General features: G+C 29.8%; 1 protein-coding gene across 1 annotated transcript; it reads right to left on the bottom strand.

Annotated features, from left to right (window-relative positions):
- Window positions 1-692: 692 nt before the first annotated feature.
- On the bottom strand, window positions 693-2,654 carry LOC134239474 (protein obstructor-E-like). Its single transcript, XM_062721658.1, has 3 exons — window positions 2,490-2,654; window positions 1,188-1,361; window positions 693-920 (listed from the first exon to the last, which is right to left on the bottom strand). The coding sequence occupies exons 1-3, from the start codon at window positions 2,596-2,598 to the stop codon at window positions 742-744; spliced, it is 462 nt and encodes a 153-aa protein (XP_062577642.1). The 5' UTR covers window positions 2,599-2,654; the 3' UTR covers window positions 693-741.
- Window positions 2,655-19,903: the final 17,249 nt, after the last annotated feature.

The following is a 19,903-nucleotide window of genomic DNA, read 5'->3' as shown; positions in this document are numbered from 1 at the left end:
GTTTCTCACCTACGTTATAATTAATAGCAAGAATGTTTAGTCCATACAGATGTACTTTAACGGCAATTATACAATCACAAATAAGAATAAAATTATTTAACCAAAGAGCAAAATTTTTCTATCACTGATTAAAATATAATCATGAGCTTATTTTATTTTACCCATGTTGCAATAGTTATAGTGTTTGCATCAAGTAGCGGAATGGCAGGTTCAGATCGCGCTGCGGAACCTTCCTTAGTTAGGATTAGTCCGTATAGAGTTAAGTACCGCGCTGCAGTACGTGTTTGCAAGAAAATGATCCCTTACTGCTCAGTAGCCTCGAGTACCAAGTATAGTTAATGTATAACTTTGCAGGCTCCACTGGCAAGATATGGCGTCAAGATATAAGTAAAAGGAACAATCAAGCAAAAACAATTTACCCTTGCTGAATTTACCTTTCCCTGTAGAATCATCATAATGTTTTGGTCTTCTTAAGAATCAAAGAGCTAAATCCATTGATTAAATTTTCTGTTAGTCAAACAAACCATATTCAATTTTGAGAGGGGGTTGAGGAAAAGTAAAAAGCTTATAAAAATGGGACAAAAATGAGATATATACCTGTATGTATATGATTTTTATGCTTTCAAGAAATATTTCAAAAGGAACATTAAAATGATGAAATACTAAATGTAAACTTGAAACAAAGTACGTAAACATTTGAAGCATCTTTTTTTCTTTATTTGATAAAAGAAAGTGTCCTCGTTAAGAACAGTTTGACAGTTTTGATAAATGATTGCACAATTTAAGCTTCGGATCCCATCCTGTATTTTTCTGACATTCCATCGATGTTGCCGTTCCGTAAGAACATACGTAGTACTTGGTACAGTTCTTTGGGTCAGGAAACTCTCCAAAGGTACTCGGACAAGAAAACGCTTTTGAATCTATTTTAACAGAATTTTAATTAAAGACAAAGGCATGTATTCATTTACTTACAAATGGATTGTAGTAAGCTGTTGTCTTTAATCAAGTTATACTTAGACTTTACAATTCTTTCACGTTTTTGAATAAACAAAAAGTGATTCTTATACCACGACATATTAAAAAAAGTCTTTGACTAAACGATGTACATTTTAAGTTATCAAACATTTACCTAATACGTGTATACATAAAGAAACTTAAATATATTAAATATGAAAATCATGTTCTACCAGATTTGTCATCTTCAAATTTACACCCGACTTCCGCAGCATCTGCACATGTGGAGTTGTTTTGTTGCCATGCAGTTCCGAAAGGACAAGTCATGTTCATTTGATATCCATGCACGCAAGCCTGATACATTGTGCAGTCGTTCGGATGAGGACTAAAAGTTCCATGGACACAATCTGGGATATCAATATAAAACAACAATTAAGGTATGTACACCGGTGTTTGCGTTGATTGTTTCGAATCAGATTGAAAGGGATTTTTCTTTACTGAATTATTACGGATATATAACTCGTCAGCTTCTTTATTAAAAAAATTAAGTATATCTAACTTTTCAATTTTAAGAGTTTATTATCTATTATAATAATGGTACATTTGAAATCAGAAATCTTTTTCTTGTTACTGTGCGATCTTTTAAGTGCACTTTTATGTACTAAGACTGGCCATTACTTTCACGTAAACTAAATTGAATTGTTCTTTACACCGTATGACATAATGTGAATTATTTTTAGACATTAAGAAAGTGCTTTCAAATTTTAATTATTTTTATTCAGTTTAATAATGTTTATCTATTAAATGTAGTACATGTATTTGCGATATAAGACATACCCAAGCATTAGCTGAGGAATGCAAATTATAAATTCTTTTTAAAAAATCATAAATTAAATTTAAGCCATAAATCAAATTAATTGTGTAAATGAAAATAAAATTCACAAATTTTACATCAATTATTACTTAGTTTAAATCATGATTTTGAAATATTTAACTTCCTTAATTACGAGAGCCTAATTTCTATGCCCGATACGTGTAATACTAACCAAGGACAGCAATTTAAATATCTTAAGGAGGCTGGGGGTCAAATGATTCACCACAAATTAACTACCAGATTTAACTTATTTTTTAGATACGGTATCTTAAGCTGTCAACTACCATTTGGCAAAGAAAAAATCATACATTTTAGTTTTAAAATTTGATCATTTTTGTATATCTACGGATCGATCTCTTCTTCTAAAGGAGGTCAAAATAATTTTTAAATTTTCGTGAACATAATAATGATTTTATCAATGTAATAAGATAAATGAATTGCACTGCTCAGACATATACAGTTTAGCTTGTATTGACCTTGATAGAAAAACTAATTGAAGTCTCGAGCTCTGGGCCTATATTCATGCATTTTTTTCATGAAAAATATGAGAAAAAACGTGTTTGAAAACTGTATTTCAATATCCTGCAACCATACAACCCTGTATCTATAGAATTTCCGAATGAAAGAGTTTAAATGTTTCAAAAACTTAATAATTACCTACTTTTAGTTTTTCCTTCTGTGAAGCTGGACAATGTTATTAAGCTATATATAACAAACACACGAACAATCATCTTGCAGTAGTAGTATGGCCTACTGTGCACGAAATCCATACATTTATAAAGTACAGTTATTACAACAAAGTAACATTTGTGAAAATGGGGGCTAAAGTAAATATAATCAGTTGAATATAAATCATTGCATTATATCATGGTTATGTTTGTTTTTTAAACTCTGAATAACAGTTGACAGATCAAGTCCATGTTATATGCCTACTTATCTGGAAACAACATATGTTCAAAGTGAAATGCACACGAATGAATTATGATGCCTTAAGCTTGATTCAAACATATAAATGCATTTTATTGTCCATTTGAACATAGAATTGAACAGTTTTTCCTTAACTGCAAGAGGGCGATGTATGTGCAATCCTTGTAAAATATGATTTACAGTTAGTATTTCGCAACTGCTATGACACATTAAAAAAGTAATGATTACAACAAAAGTTTAAATGCGTGTTGACTTAATTATATCTTTTTCTACTTTGACCAAAGCATTAACATAACATTCAGATATATAGAGAATAATACATATACATACCCTTTTCCATATCACATCCTGTATCAGCCCGATACACCAATATCAGCCAGAGGGCCGAAGGCCCGAGGGCTGATATTGGTCGAGGGCTGATACAGGATGTGATATGGAAAAGGGTATGTATTAATATGTTTATTACATACTTATTAATAAAATACAGCAAACATTAAGTTGAGAATAAAATAAGTAAATAATTATGCATGGACTTCTTACATACATGTATATGGTCTATCGCTCATACGATTTGGGTTTGTTTCTACTTCTATTTCAATGCACTCGATCCTTAATTTGAAACTAATCTATTACATGTATTTGTAAATTAAAATAACCTTATTTTTAAAAAGTTAAAATTAAGAGAATATGAACCTACCAAAAATTGTGTATGATCACAAGTACTGTTTTTGTGGTTTAATTTACTGAGGGTGTGATTTTGACGTCACAATAGCCGTATCAGCCCTGCAGGGCTAATAACCTATATCAGCCCCGCAAATCCATATCAGCCCTGCAGGGCTGATACGGCTATTGTGACGTCAGCCATATCGCACATGCAAAAAAACCCGTATTTATTACTAAGTGTGTAATAAATATATATATATATATATACATTTGTGGTATCTTTCTATTATGTAAACATATTTGTATGAAGTTACTCACAGGTCATAGGTCAATATGTGACCTAATCATGTGGTGCAATAATATCTTCCGGTACATAAATGTATAAAATAACTTGATCTACTTGCTTTCCGGGTATAAAAGTGAACAAAATAAGCAAGTAAAATAATAATTGTTTTATTTACGATATAAACAAGTATTTCATACATTTTTAGCGAGCGATTTAACCTGTGTACATAGCAAATATCCCGATACTGATAGTAACTAGCCTTTGTTTACAAGTTTTATGTCACTTTTGCCAGCTTCAGTTTCTAACTTCTATTCTTATGTTTTTGGTAGACCTATAGTTAACTCTTAATGATGAGCTATAACTTTTTCCATTAATTTCTACTCGTGATAAATATGTAAATTTGTTGGAAAATATTGAAAGCATTGCAATCACGCCACGAACAGCTGACAAACACTTCATCGTTATCGTATATCAAAATAAGCTGTCGCCAGTGCCTCCGTCTTTACCTCATAAATTTTTATGCCTTTGCAGTTACTGAAATCGTAGATTGAATGTTTTCGATCAAATTTAATACTTGATTGCAAATAAACCGGCTCTGACAAAGGTCTCCATCCATCGGATCCAGCCATGATATACCCTTTCCGGCGACCGAAATTTATCCTACTTTTTATCATTAATCTTCGGACATGTTTCTTGTGTCTTTCAGTTTTGATTTTAAATTTTCACAAATAAATATATTCCCAGACATATTCACTAATACTGATCATAAGTAGCCTTTCACAAAATATTCCCTTCGAAATAGAATCCTTAGCTTGATGAATTTGAAGCGTAACCGCCTTTCAAGCCGAGTTACACCTTGCGTGCCTTTGTCGGAAATCTATGGTGAACGCGAAGTGCACTATTTATATCCGAATTTATTTCTTAGATATGCGTATCATGCAAAACTTTTTAAAATGTCAAGATAAACAAACGTTAGATTTCGTCATATGACCGTGCAACGAAAATGTATCGATGTTCTCACTGGTCATTTCTTCAAAACTCATTGTCTGATCTTCCAAGAACGTACTATGTACATGTTAACTTAATTTTGCTGATGCATCTGGTTTTAAGCTTTTCTAATACTAACTTTTAACACTCGCATATTCATTTTACTGTTTATATATGACGATCTAGTTTAGAATCAGATTCAGCAGAAAGTAATGTTCGAAACACGGTTTCCACTCATATTTTACTTTTAACTATCTATCTATCTTGTGACTCTCATTCACATTTGGTATTTTATGAAACTTGAGTTTTGAGATTTCCAACCCTAAAAGGACCTAATTCTTTTCCTTAAATGTGCATCAAGTACATGATAATCTGATATTAAATTAAGGCATTTTATAGTACAAAAGGATTACTTTTACCACCAGAACATTTAAAAAAAATTAATTAATTAAGCAGTAGTTAATTAACAAAGATAACATTGCAGTCTATGGGGAAATTTAGAAAAAAAAATGATAAAAGTACAAATAAAAAAAACATCATCAGATACTTTGGTGGAAAGATGAATTGAAACATTGGAAATAGAATGATAATTAAAAACGATTTCTTTACCAGACAATTTTTTTTACAATAGATTTTTTTCATAAATTAAAAACGGGGGGGGGGGGGGATAAATCATATCAAAATACAAGGTCATGAATTATGACACATCTTACCCTTGCATGCTAATTAGTAATAAAATGGAATTATGTCGAAACCTACTAAGTATTCAACACCTTCACAACTGTTGTGTATTTAATTTCATTGAATATATTAATATTAGGGATAGAATACCTCATTTAGTGTGATTTACTTTTCCATATTTCAAACGAGGAAAAAAAAAATAAAAAATAAAGTCAATACAGAATCAGCTTTTAAAGTCACTTAAGTTTGAATCTAACGTAAGAGACGTAAGATCTTTTTAAAGAAAAACGCGGAGAAAAAAAAAATTAATAAAAATAAAATAAGGCGCTTTATAAAAAAAAAATACAGTGTAGATTAAAAAGAAGAAAAATTAATAATTAAAAAAAATTGAAAGATGAATTAAAAATGATAAGGGAGGAATAACATTCTTGTTGTATGAAACTAGGCCAAACCTAATTAAACTTTGTTTTCATAATAGAATCTGAAGAAAACTTGATATTTTGTATAACTGTACCATAAATTTGAAAATAAAAATTAGAATAGATAGTGAATCAATAAGTAACATTTTGTTGATTATCTTTCAACTGTGCATAAAATATAAAGTAAATATCAAAATAGACCTATAGGCTAACAAGTATATAACATTCTGTTGATAACATTACATTTATTTGAAATATTATAAAAGATTTTATGATTTTATAAAACCTTTTACAATAATTATATGTAATGTTATCAATTTAAATGCGATGTTAGTTTTAAATCAATCCTCACATGTCTATATATATTGAACTTCAGATATCAGTTTAGTCTCCAAAACTGACATAAGATATTCTTTTTTATAAATATTTACATGTAAGAGATACAATAATATACAAGTACAATTCGTTTGAAAAGGGGGTAAAAATAAATTTATGTGCAAAATACCTAAAACTTTTTTTCCAATCCATTCTTCAAAGAGCTAACACAAACAAGATTCCTATATGCTTTAAGAAATGTTTCTTTTTAACAAAAACATGGTTATCAGATCATAATCTTTATTTCAACTTAATTTATTTTCAAACTTTGTAATCTTCTATTTATAATAATACTTGGAGTAAATGGACAAAAACCTGTGATGAAGAGGCTGAACATTGATCTTAAAATACAATAATCCTTACAACAAAAAATTAAAGTTAACTATAGTTCACTATACTATCAACGTTTTTACTATCGTAAATCAAATTATTTTTTACTATATGTATTATAAATCAAAGTATTATTACTCTGAATTTCAGGTTGTCATGTTTCATGTTCTTCAATTTTTACACTTGTATATTTTTAAATCAAAAGGAACATTTACTTGTGTATTCACACACATATTAGAATTGAACATAAGTAACACGAATTAAAAATACATAAAACGTACACGAAAATAGGCTACAAACAAAAAATTTCATGGTATCTTTCAAAAATGGTCGAAATTAACTAGGTAGTCGAAATTACACCACCCTACCCTAATTTGTAAAATCTCAAAGAAGTTCTCAAGTAAAGTTTTATATTAAATCCAAGTATCAAAGTTTTAACCTGTTAACTGAAATAAAATTTAAACAAACGGATTTATTTTTCAGCAACAAGGAAAAAAATTATTTATAAATCATTGACGGAGACAATAAAAACGGCACAGCTGTTTATGATGCCGGATGAACACGTTTTGAAGATAAGAAAGTATATGCTTACGAGATCAAAATGCATCTAAATAAATTTATATCTATCCACAAATTTTCCTGATCATGAAACAAGACAACTCTGGCTATTCGAAGCTTGTTTTTGCTTAACATCATGTATAAATCATTAAAAACACAAATGAGTGAAACTGTTATTTATTCAAATAACAAATGACTAAAACTAAAATCAACAATACATATTACAAAAAAGTTATATAACAATTAATTGGCTGGGCTTAAAATAAAATATACAGTTAATAAAAAAATAAATATTTTTATATTTTAAATGCAAATAAATATTACATTTTATAATTATGTATCGTTTATTTAATTTTTTTAGTATTTCATCCTTATCTAACTGTTTTGACGTTTACATGATGCTAAGTTACATTCATTTATTGTTTAAATTAAGTTAAACATTTCGTTTGTTGAAATCTCTAATTTTAAAATTTTTACATGAAAATTGATGATGTGTATTCAATCTGATGAAAACAAGATCAGCAGTTATATTACTTTTATGAAAAAAAAGAAGGATCGATATCAGAATATTACGCTGTACCTTATTATTGTTTTTGCTTGCAAAGTGATGCCATGTTATAATTATAAGTTAAGCATTTTTATACAATTTTCATAATTTGAACATTTTAGCATTTTATAACCTTTAAAGTACATAGTAAAATTGCATTATAAGATGAAAGCAATATGCTTAAAATGAGACACATGTTTTTATTGATTTTTTTCTGTCATTCGTTGTAGTTCAGTGTTAAAATGAGCCCCTGAAGTTTTATCAATAACTACCAAAACAGCCTTAGATTGAAGAATCCTTCACCAAATAATGAATACTTTTAGATAATTAAAACATAATTATATATATACTAGTATATCTAAGCTGTTATATAAATGCCATCATAATCCCCTTCTCAATTCGAGCTACAGTTAACCAAACAGAACAGATAAATGTATGCAGCCAGCTGTAAGTTAAAATGTGATAATTCTCGTAATAATCTAACCTAAAATCTGACCTAAAACTTTTAGGCCAATCGTAGCTGAAGGCGGCAAACTAAAATTCAAGCAAATTTTAAACTTTTATTAATGTTCGACATCCATCAGCTGACTTCAAAGTATAAAATAATTCACAAATGCAAATATTAATTTGATATAAAATGCAATTAGTTACAGTTTTTTTTAGCTTAAAATATAATTGAAAATACATTATATAGATAATTAATATTAAATTAATTATGTAAAATATTCAGCTAACGTTACATGACTTGTAGTATCAGCTTGATACAATCGTACAGCTGAAATTCTATTAGATTAATATATCACTTAATGATATTCATAGGAATCAACCTCGTACATCTAGATTCAAAATGGCAATCGATCATTGGAAAGGTGGATGATTATGAGTAAAATGTCAATGGATGTCTGAACCCCCCCCCCCCCCCCCAAAAAAAAAAAAATGACCGAAATCGAAAGGAATCGAAAATTGTAAGTCGTTAAATAAAGGTTAAAATTGCAAAAATCATGAACAGTTGTCGTGTCAGACAGGTGATCGTCGTTTAATACAAGTACAATTCTTTTCTCGTTAATTTAAAAGTGAATTTTAAGATGAAATGGTATTCCTATGAGCCAATAGATCATTTGACCAAATTATATGTCTACTCCGTTTGATGTACTACTACTTTCTAAAAACCAATGGCATTCCAAGACAGTACATACAAGGCTAATGTATAGGTCGAATGCGGTGGAAAAGTTTGAATTTGCACAGATTTCAATTAAACTCCTTAAGTAATTTTAGAAAGCTGGCAAAATTTTTTTATCGGATTTTGTTCTCAAAGAATTTCGAGTTTCTAAAGTAAAGGGGTATTTGGAAATAATGTTGTTGTTTTTTTAGAATTAATATGAGGATTAAAGACACACAAATTAACTGAGGTGAGTAAGTGTTTGCCTTACCTTCCTGTGAATATTCCCAGAACTGATCTTTCAGGTTCTATTGATTTTCCATTAGTAATAAAATATGTGAATGTAAGATCAAGTTTAAACATGCCATGGATTTAACACGTAATATCAGTGTGCAATCACGGCGGCATAATACATGAAATATCTACGGTAGAATTTTTAAAGCTGTTATTTAGAAGTAGTTGCTGTTATATCTCAAGTACTTTAGTACCAAAAAAATATAGTACCTCATAGATACCGCGAAGTACAACACACAATAAACTGAAATTAACATTAAGATATGCATAGAATTCAAGGACATGTATACGGTAAAATGAATATCTGAACGATAGAGCTTTCAAAAAATATCGTTCTTTATATACATTTAGAAATGCCTGAAATGTTTTCCATGTTTTGAAGTTTCTCCTAATAGCATGGAATGAGGAGGAAAATACGAGTCTGAAAATATATATTATCAGTGTCAAAAGTTATGCAAAATTAAAAGTTAAAAATATTATTGCGTTAAAAAAATTAGAAGCCGAAGGGATTTTTGAATCCTGTAGACACACAAACTCATAACGAAAGACACCGTTTGTTGTGTATATTCATACACTTTTTTACGCTTTGCTTATTAGAGAATTACGATTTCCAACAGAATTTATATATCTGAGTAAATTTTTGATAAAAAAGAAAGAACTAAGAATATTTTCAAATTACTGTAGACGTACTTTTTTCCACGGGTTCATAATTCCGCAGAATCTCAATTTCTGTGTAATCCACGGGTAGAAAATTACGCGGATTTCTTATACTGTCAATATAAGTCTTACATTAATATTAAGTACGCTTGGACTAATTTCCGCGGAAAATTTTTGACCGCGTACATAGCGTAAATTAATACCACGCGGAAAAAAGTACTTCTACAGTATTTCTTACTTATGAAAAAAAATCTCTAATCGAGAGCTTACGTAATCAGAGATAGGTCATCATATTTTGAATTTACAATGTTTTAGAACGTACATGTACAGTGTAACACGTGTATGAACAGATTATCATATTTTCATTCTTTTTTATCAGATGCTTAATTAATGTCTTCTCATGTCTCTGTTTGGATTTTAATTTCATTTCCTATTGAATGTAATAGTTTTTAATACAGCGTACAGAATTTGGTCACAAATAAGACCTCTTTCATATAAATATTGTGGATTTTGAAAAATAATGTTTAGATTCAATGCTTCACATAATATTTCTCAGAATTTTTTATTTTATTTAAGACAATTTAATCACAGGGGAGAGGGGTTGGTATTTAAATTAAAAAAACCTTTCTAGTAAGAAAGAATTAAAGATTTCTTAACATAAAATTTAATTAATATTTTTTTCTTAAGATAATTATTACTGTTATGGCTAAATTTCGATTGCTCTCAACTTTAAGAAAAAAGCACCCTATTAAATTTCTGCATTATTAGTATATTACGTGTAACATGCAAATACAGGCAACTGTATAGTCAGCACGCGAATCAACAACACACATGCTTTCCTCTGTCGCTCATTTTCTCTCCAGCGATGAACGTCAAAGCGTTCTTACTAATTTTCGCTTTGGTTGATTTTTTGCCAAGTGCACTAGCGTACGATATATCATATTTTATTTCATAGTTCACTAATTTTTAAATTTTTGAGATTCTAAAAGTTTTTTCACTCTCGTTTCTAGTTATTGCAATATTTGGACAGGGAAAAGGTCATACAAATGTCATTATTACACTTATTCAAAGTCTAGACATACCAAGAAATGTGGCTGGTTTAATTGGAGTAGATGTACGTATTACCGGTAAGTTAGTGGTATACTTTTCTATTTTATGTTACAGTAAAGCATAAAAAATGCCGTTTTCTACAGATTATGATAAAAAGAGAAGGATTGATGATATTGTTTTATTTGATATACACAGGAAATCTTCAGAAGTTAAATATAAACGGTGCTACACGGACTGCCGAGGTAGTATGATTTTATGATATAAATGTATATAACGCTTTGAAACTACTTGCAAGAGATTAAAAAATATTAATATTATTTTACGGTCATCAGTGCGTGAAAAGTTGAATATCATGGTTAGAATAAAATAGCATAGAAGTTCAACTTGATTTAATATAAATTACAAACACAAAATAAGAATGAATTACTTTGAGAAACCCCTCGATCTTATCACTACAAAAAACTACTATTCTTTTTTATGGTACACTTTTTATTATGCACCCGGATCAATAGATCCGGGGCGTGTATTGTTTTTGTCCAGTCTGTCTCACTACTGGCTTTTAAAAACCCTGTCCGTATGAAAATCCACTGTTTTTCTCTGTATCCTACAGCATTTTCACAGTAATCTACAGTATATCTACAGTATGCTACGGTATGCTAGCTCTGTATATACAGTAAATCTCTGTATGCCACTGTATGCATCCCCAGCATGCCACAGTTACATACAGTAGGCCCTGATACGCCTACAGTATGCCACTGTATGGCTACTGTTTCCTACAGACAACTACGGTAAACCCCAGTATATGCCCCAGTACGCCCCTGTATATGTTCATTGAAGCAAAAAGAAGAAGTTTACACACTCCCAGAACACTGTACGGTTACCTAAGATGTGCGATTATCAATTTAGTACACAGAGTTACTTACCTAAGAAATTTATGAACACTATTTAAAACACATAGTAGTATTTTTTTTTTAATTTGTAAGGAAACTTATTGTGTTCTTTTATAACTCTGAAATAACTATGAAAAATTAATAAATCATTGCTTCAAAGAATATTTATCAATCAATTTTTAAAATTAATTATTTAATTATTCTTTGGTTTGATTTATTGGTTAATTAATTTATTTATTTAATTTGCAAACACTTATTTAATCCATAAAATACTTGGAGTGACTTTGTAATTTTGTGAAAAAAAAAAAACAAAACACAGCCGGGGAATTTCTTGTTTTTTTTTTTAACTTATTGATGTTCTTTAAAAAAAATTATCTAATTAATTCCATGTATTCAATCATTGCATAAAAACTTTTTTTTCTTATTTCTTAATTGAATATACAAACAAAATTATTAATTGTATACCCGAAAATTGGATTTATTTGGCTAATTTTATGTAAACAATGTTACGTTAAAATGTGTTTCAAAGTCTTTTTGAAGCATATTTAAACTACTTTTAATTATTTTACTTCCGTGTTGGTAATCAAAATAATCGTCTCATTATGCACAATCTTAACCCGTCAATAGCTTTTTGAAACTTTTAATTTGTTTTGTATGACAAAAATCGGTTCTCATACAAAGAGAAACTGTTATTTCAAGCAGCTGCAGAGTGGACACGGTCGCTCTCTGTCACAATATAAACAAGGTATAGTGGTCAGTGAAAAAGACAAATTGATTAATTATAATCCCGAAAGCTGAATTTATTTGGCTTATTTAATGTAAAAAGTTTCCGCTAAAATGTCTCTCAAAGTCTTTTTGAAGCATATTTATACTACTTTTAATTATTTTACTTCAGTGTTGGATATCAAAATAATCGTCTTATTATACACAATCTTAACCTGTCAATAGCTTTTTTGATACTTTTTATTTTGTTTTGATTGAAATAAATCGGTTTTCTCACAAAGAGAAACTGTTATTTCAAGCAGCTGCAGAGTGGACACGGTCGCTCTCTGCCACAAAATAAACAAGGTATAGTGGTCAGTGAAAAAGACAGTAGGTGTCATTTCTGTGTACCCCATGTCACTGGTAAACAATCAATGGCTTTGAAGTTCTTTCATAATCGTGTTAGGGTTTTGAAAACCGATTTTTTTTTTTCAATCAAAACAAAGTAAAAATATGAAATTGCAATTGACCTACACAACATAGTAATGCTGCATTTAAAAAAAAAAAACAGTTTTTAGAATCATTTCAATAATTGATTTAAAATGGTTACTGAATAAATAAATAAAACCGATTTAAAGCGAGTATTTAATCATTGTAAAAAACAATATATTTATCTTTTGTTTTTAAAATTGACGATACAAACAAATTAATTAATTATAATCTCGAAAGTTGGATTTATTTGGCTTATTTAATGTAAACAAGTCTCCGCTAAAATGTCTCTCAAAGTCTTTTTGAAGCATATTTATACTACTTTTAATTATTTTACTTCAGTGTTGGATATCAAAATTCTATTTTGTTTTGATTGAAAAAAATCGGTTTTCTCACAAAGAGAAACTGTTATTTCAAGCAGCCGCAGAGTGGACACGGTCGCTCTCTGCCACAAAATAAACAAGGTATAGTGGTCAGTGAAAAAGACAATAGGTGTCATTTCTGTGTACCCCATGTCACTGGTAAACAATCAATGGCTTTGAAGTTCTTTCATAATCTTGTTAGGGTTTTGAAAACCGATTTTTTTTTCAATCAAAACAAAGTAAAAATATGAAATTGCAATTGACCTACACAACATAGTAATGCTGCATTTAAAAAAAAAACAGTTTTTAGAATCAATTCAATAATTGATTTAAAATGGTTAGTGAATAAATAAATAAAACCGATTTAAAGCGAGTATTTAATCAATGTAAAAGACAATATATTTATCTTTTGTTTTTAAAATTGACGATACAAACAAATTAATTAATTATAATCTCGAAAGTTGGATTTATTTGGCTTATTTAATGTAAACAAGTCTCCGCTAAAATGTCTCTCAAAGTCTTTTTGAAGCATATTTATACTACTTTTAATTATTTTACTTCAGTGTTGGATATCAAAATAATCGTCTCATTATGCACAATCTTAACCCGTCAATAGCTTTTTTGATACTTTTATTTTGTTTTGATCGAAAAAAATCGGTTTTCTCACAAAGAGAAAATGTTATTTCAAGCAGCCGCAGAGTGGACACGGTCGCTCTCTGCCACAAAATAAACAAGGTATAGTGGTCAGTGAAAAAGACAATAGGTGTCATTACTGTGTACCTCGATACACTGGTAAACAATCAATTCAATTTCAATTTCTTATTGCAAAAGACATACGTCTTATAGCATTAATACAATATATAAACAAAAGAAATAAAGGAAATAATGGCTGGCATATATACATACAAACTGGTATTAACAGTCTTTCCAGTTCATATGGAGAATGACATGTAATATAGCAGATATAATCATATGAACAATATAGAAGTAAATAACACAAATCAGCAAATGACACACAATTACATTATTAAATCATTTCTAAGCGTGAGGGCTTTATAGATAAACTTCCCTAAATTACATAATTCTTTTACATTATTCACACTTAGCAACTGTATTAATTTGTACATAGATGGCCTATACCAATAATATTTTTTCAAAAACTTTGATCGCAATGTTGAATAAATTGGGCATACAAGTAAAAAATGATATTCATCTTCAATTTCTGTAGTACATATTTTACAGAATGTTTTGTCTCTTGTTATATTTTTATGCCTACCCGTTTCAATAAACAGATTATGCGAGGACAACCTCATTTTAGAAATACATTTTTTGTACATCTTTGGTATCGATTTTTCTAAATAATATTGCAAGCAAAAATTGTCAATTAAATGCTTATAAATATAACATTTTGATTCTGTTTGCATTTTGCTATATAGGGTCTGTATAAAGTGATCATTAAGTCTTTGACGAATGATTGGCAGGACAGATACGACTATTCAGATTCCTTTGGTCGTTCCACATATACCCAAGGCCCAAACAATGCAATTGCTCCTTGATAAATTTTGCCCAACTTTGATAATTTTGCTTATCATTTTCAGAACTACAATAAGACCAATCATAAGCAGCTCTTAAAATACAATTTTCAGACTGTAATAATTTAAACCAGAATTTAAACATTCGATAAATACGAATAAGGTACATAGGTAGACGTCCTGTCTCAAAGTACAACATGGACGTGTTTGTAGTTTTACGGACACCGAGTACATATCGTATAAACTCAAGATGAACCTTTTCAATGTCCTGGCCTTTGCGGGATCCCCAAACTTCACATCCATAGTTTAAGATACTACACACATAGGTATCAAAAATAGAAAACAAAGTACAATGATTTACAGATAAAGCTGCTTCATTGTTGATTTGAGAGCGAACATAGCTTTGCGACCTTGTGTCGCTAATTGTTTTTGAGCAATGAGGAATTTACAGTTATAGTTAAACACAATGCCTAAATAGACAAATTGGTCCACTATTTCTATATTTTCACCATGATTATAAGTATAATTTTTCATGTGCGCGGACTTTCCCACCATTTCTAAAAACAACAACTTTAGTTTTTGATACATTTACATCTAGACCCCACTCGTGCGTATATAACTCTAGTGTATTTAACATGCTTTGTAATTCATCAATTGATTCTGAAAACAATACAATGTCATCTGCATACATTAAAAGATAAAGGCTTAATAGCTGCAAATCAGTAGGCGTGTTACCCTGCTTTATGAACTCATTTTCAAGATCATTAACATATAATACAAACAGCATGGGCGATAAAACTTCCCCTTGTAAAAGACAAACATGACTTTCAAAAAAATTTGATGTACGATCAGAGGATTTTACACAGCTTCTAATTCTAGAATACATGGAACGAATAATTGTAAGAAGTTTCCCTTGTATACCATAATACTTCAGTTTTCTATATAATTTTTCTCTAATGATGGAGTCAAAAGCCTTCTTATAATCAACAAAACAACAATAAAACCGTTTCTTAGTTTGAAGTGCTTTTGATACAAGACAATGTAGCGCAAATATTGCTTCTGTAGTACCTAACATAGGTTGAAAACCAAACTGTGCATCTGTAATAACACTATTAGATGATGCCCATAGTATAAGCCTTCTATTCAGTATTGAGGTGAACAATTTACAAAAGCAATTAATAAGACTTATACCTCGATAATTATTGGGATCGTCTGGATCACCCTTCTTAAAAACAGGCACAATAATTGTATCAGACCATTGTGTTGGAAAATAACCAGATGTTAATATACGATTAAAAATAATATGTAAATATGGTAAGAATATATTCTTGAATTCTATAAAGTATTCATTCAAAATATAATCAAGGCCATGAGATTTTTCTCGTTTAAGACAATCTATAGCATCCGATATTTCTTTTTCAGTGATTTCAGTATCTAATTCTTCAAACACGGTATTTCCTGTGTCCACGGGGGATTCGTTATCCATATTGGTAGAAGATGTAGATAAATCTTTAAAATGCCTTTGGAATAGTTCCAAATCAATTGATGTATGTTTTTGTTTTCTTTTTCAAAAATGCTTATAAAATATTTTTGGGTTATCTTTCCGGAAATGATCCAATAAATCGCCTTCTTTCCGTAAATACTGGCGTCTAAGTTTTGCTTCAGAATGCTTGTAATTTCTTTTAGCCTCGGTTAAATTCAAATGGTTTTCTCTATTTTTCGTATTATCAAAACGGGTGAGTGCTGAGCGATAAATCCTATACTTTTCTTTGAGTTCTACATTGAACCAAGGTTTGTCTGGTAATTTCACACATGAATGAGAGCTTGTTTCACCTGGATTATGAACCGGTTAGTTTGTTAACTTCAAAATAAGGTCTCATAAGGTCAGTCAAACGTGTTGTAAACAAATCGATCGATACATCTATACTTGACTGGGACTCCGACGGGGTGTTTTGTAAGCATGACACAAGATCTTCAGAATTCTCAATTAAAGCTGACCTGGCTTGGAAAAACAAATTCTGGTTCCAGACGAATTGCGAATAAACTTGGTTTTCACTCTCACTATTCACAATTGAGTTACATATAATATTTTTTGATTTCAATCTAAGATGAAGAGGTGCATGATCTGAATACATGTTAAAATTTGCAACAATAAACTGATCAATTTGTGGAAATACATCAGGGGTAGTTATAACATAATCTACAACTCTCATGCCCCTTGGGCCAACGAATGTATAATCTTTGTCCATACCCGACTTATGACGCCCATTCAAAATTCTCAGCCCACTACTTTTACAAAGCGATAATAATTTGTTACCCAGATCATTAACGACCATATCAGGATTTGTTCTACTTTGGATATGTGTATCTACGCCATAAAATAAAACTTCACTCAATTCTCTCAAAACATCATTATGTAATATATCATGCATTATGAAATCATTTGCGCTTGCTGTTCTTGCATTAGTGTCACCAATCAACATAACTTTCCCAAAATTCATATATTCAACAATTTGGTTTTTGAGATCACTAAATATATCGCAATCATAAGTTTGGTAGAAATTAGAACTGCTTGGTGGTATATACACACACAGGCCATTTACATATCTTCAGGGCTTTGTAATATACATTTATCAAGCTTAAGCCATATAATAGTGTCATACATATTTTCAAGAACAGATACATATTGCTTAATATTTTTACGAATTAGAATAATACAACCTCCACCTTGCTTAGATTTTGAAAATTTTCTAGGAAAAACAAAACTATAAAATCCTTCCACTTCAACTGAGAACTCCTTTTCGATCCAGCATTCCGTTAAAAGGATGATGTCATATGAGAGGATAAAACAACGGAAATTTTTATCATTGAATTTAGACGAAAACCCTCCGTTTATGTTCCAACTAATGACTTTTACACAATCATTCTTTACTGTCCCCTAGGCATCACTTCCCCAATTTTCGGCACCCTGTGTTTGACTCGCCACGGGCTCGTCTTCGTCGTGTTCATCTCTGTCACCCTCAGTTTCCCATGTGGTCCCTCCCTTGTACAGTTTACCGCTGATGTAAAGTTTATCGTATCAATGGCTTTGAAGTTTTTTCATAACCGTGTTAGGGTTTTGAAAACCGATTTTTTTTCAATCAAAACAAAGTAAAAATATGAAATTGCAATTGACAAAGAAAAATTGTGCATAATCTGACGATTATTTTTATATCCATCGTGGACTTAAAATAACTGAAATTTGTTTTAGTATGCTTAAAAAATACTTTGTAACATAGTTTAGGATAAAAATATTTATACAAAAAAACCTAAAAAATCTCATTTTTGAGGATATAAATAATTGATTATTATGTTGTATTGTCAATTTAAAAAATATAATTTAGGTGTTTGACATTTTTATGGTGATAAATTATTTATTTATTTTATTTATTTACCATTTATTTATTTTCTAACACCTTTTTAATCCATAAAATACTTGGAATGGCTTTTTTGTACTTTTGGAGAAAAAAATTACACACACACACACACCTACACAACAAGACCAATGCTGCATTTAAGAAAATTTTAGGTTTTAAAATCAATTCAATAATTGATTTTTAAATGCTTGGTGAATAAATAAATAAAACTGATTTAAAGCACGTTTCTAATCATTGTAAAAAGAACAATATATTTATCTATTTATTTTTGAAATTGACGATACAAACAAATTAATTAATTATAATCCCGAAAGTTGGATTTATTTGGCTAATTTAATGTAAACAAGTTTCCGCTAAAATGTCTCTCAAAGTCTTTTTGAAGCATATTCATACTACATTTAATTATTTTACTTCTGTGTTGGATATCAAAATAATCGTCTCATTATGCACAATCTTAACCTGTCAATAGCTTTTTTGATATTTTTATTTTGTTTTGATTTGTTTGACAAAAAACGGTTTTCACACAATATTAACGGCAAAATATATGACATTATTTTGAATATGTACAGTCAGATAAAATCCAGAATTGTCTATAATCAAGAACAGTCAGATTTTTTTCATTGTGCAAATGGTGTTAGACAGGGTGAAAATATATCATCGTTTTTATTTTCTATGTATCTTAACGATTTACACGATTTCCTGAATGCATCCAATATTGAAGGTTTGTCAACTATATCAGAGATGTTTGAAAACAAACTAAATATATTTTTTAAATTATTTGCAATCTTATACGCAGATGACACTGTATTGGTTGCAGAATCTTCTGAAGAGCTACGAAAACAACTAGATAGCTTCTGTAATTATTGTAAAAAATGGAATTTAAAGATAAATATCGACAAATCAAAAATATTAATATTCAGTAAAAGTAGACGTGAAGAAAATATACAGATGCAGTATGATGATAAGAAAATAGATGTAGTAACAGAATTTAACTATTTGGGAGTTATATTATGTAAATCTGGCTCATTTATAACGGCAAAAAAGAAAATAGCTGAAAAGGCAACAAAAGCACTATACGAAGTATTAAAAAAAAGGAAGATTACATAACCTATCAATACAGTGTCAGCTAGATCTATTTGATAAAATTGTGCAACCTATTTTGTTATATGGATGTGAAGTTTGGGGATTTTCAAATAATGCAATAATAGAAAGGGTTCACCTAAAATTTTGTAAACTTTTACTCCATTTAAAAGATTCAACCCCAGATTTTATGATATATGGCGAACTTGGCCGACACCCCATGGAAATCCAAATAAAAACGCGCATGATATCTTATTGGTCAAAATTAATCACTGGAAAGGAAATTAAAATTGCAAATTTATGTTATAAATTAGGCTTCATTATAAATCAAGAAATAGGAGGGAAAATTGTTTGGCTTGAAAATATTAGAAATATCTTAAATAACTGTGGACTCTCAAATGTATGGCTTGAACAAAACCCAATTAATATTAAATGGTTAAAGGCGAAAGTTAAACTCACATTATTGGATCAATTCAAACAAAGTTGGCAATCAAACCTTCAAACCTCACCCAAAGCTTTAAATTATAGAATATACAAAGACGAACTAAAATTTGAAAACTATTTTAATATTTTATCAATAAAGGACTTAATAACATTTTGTAGATTTCGAACGTGTAATCATCATTTACCAATTGAAAGTGGACGCTGGCTTAACATACCAAGACAAGATA

The sequence above is a fragment of the Saccostrea cucullata genome, unplaced genomic scaffold (assembly GCF_032062105.1).
Source record: "Saccostrea cucullata isolate Sc308-1 unplaced genomic scaffold, CSIRO_AGI_Scuc_v1 ctg991, whole genome shotgun sequence".
Taxonomy (NCBI): domain Eukaryota; kingdom Metazoa; phylum Mollusca; class Bivalvia; order Ostreida; family Ostreidae; genus Saccostrea; species Saccostrea cuccullata.
The sequence above is the reverse complement of the archived record's forward strand: the minus strand, read 5'-3'. Positions and strand labels throughout refer to the sequence as shown.

Excerpts from the sequence above, each read along its gene's own strand:
- LOC134239474 (XM_062721658.1), bottom strand. The coding sequence starts at position 2,598 with ATGGATTTCGTGCACAGTAGGCCATACTACTACTGCAAGATGATTGTT. Across the intron at positions 1,362-2,489 it reads CACAGAAGGAAAAACTAAAA|ATTGTGTCCATGGAACTTTT; the intron begins GTAGGTAATTAT and ends TTGATATCCCAG. Across the intron at positions 921-1,187 it reads ATTTGAAGATGACAAATCTG|ATTCAAAAGCGTTTTCTTGT; the intron begins GTAGAACATGAT and ends CTGTTAAAATAG.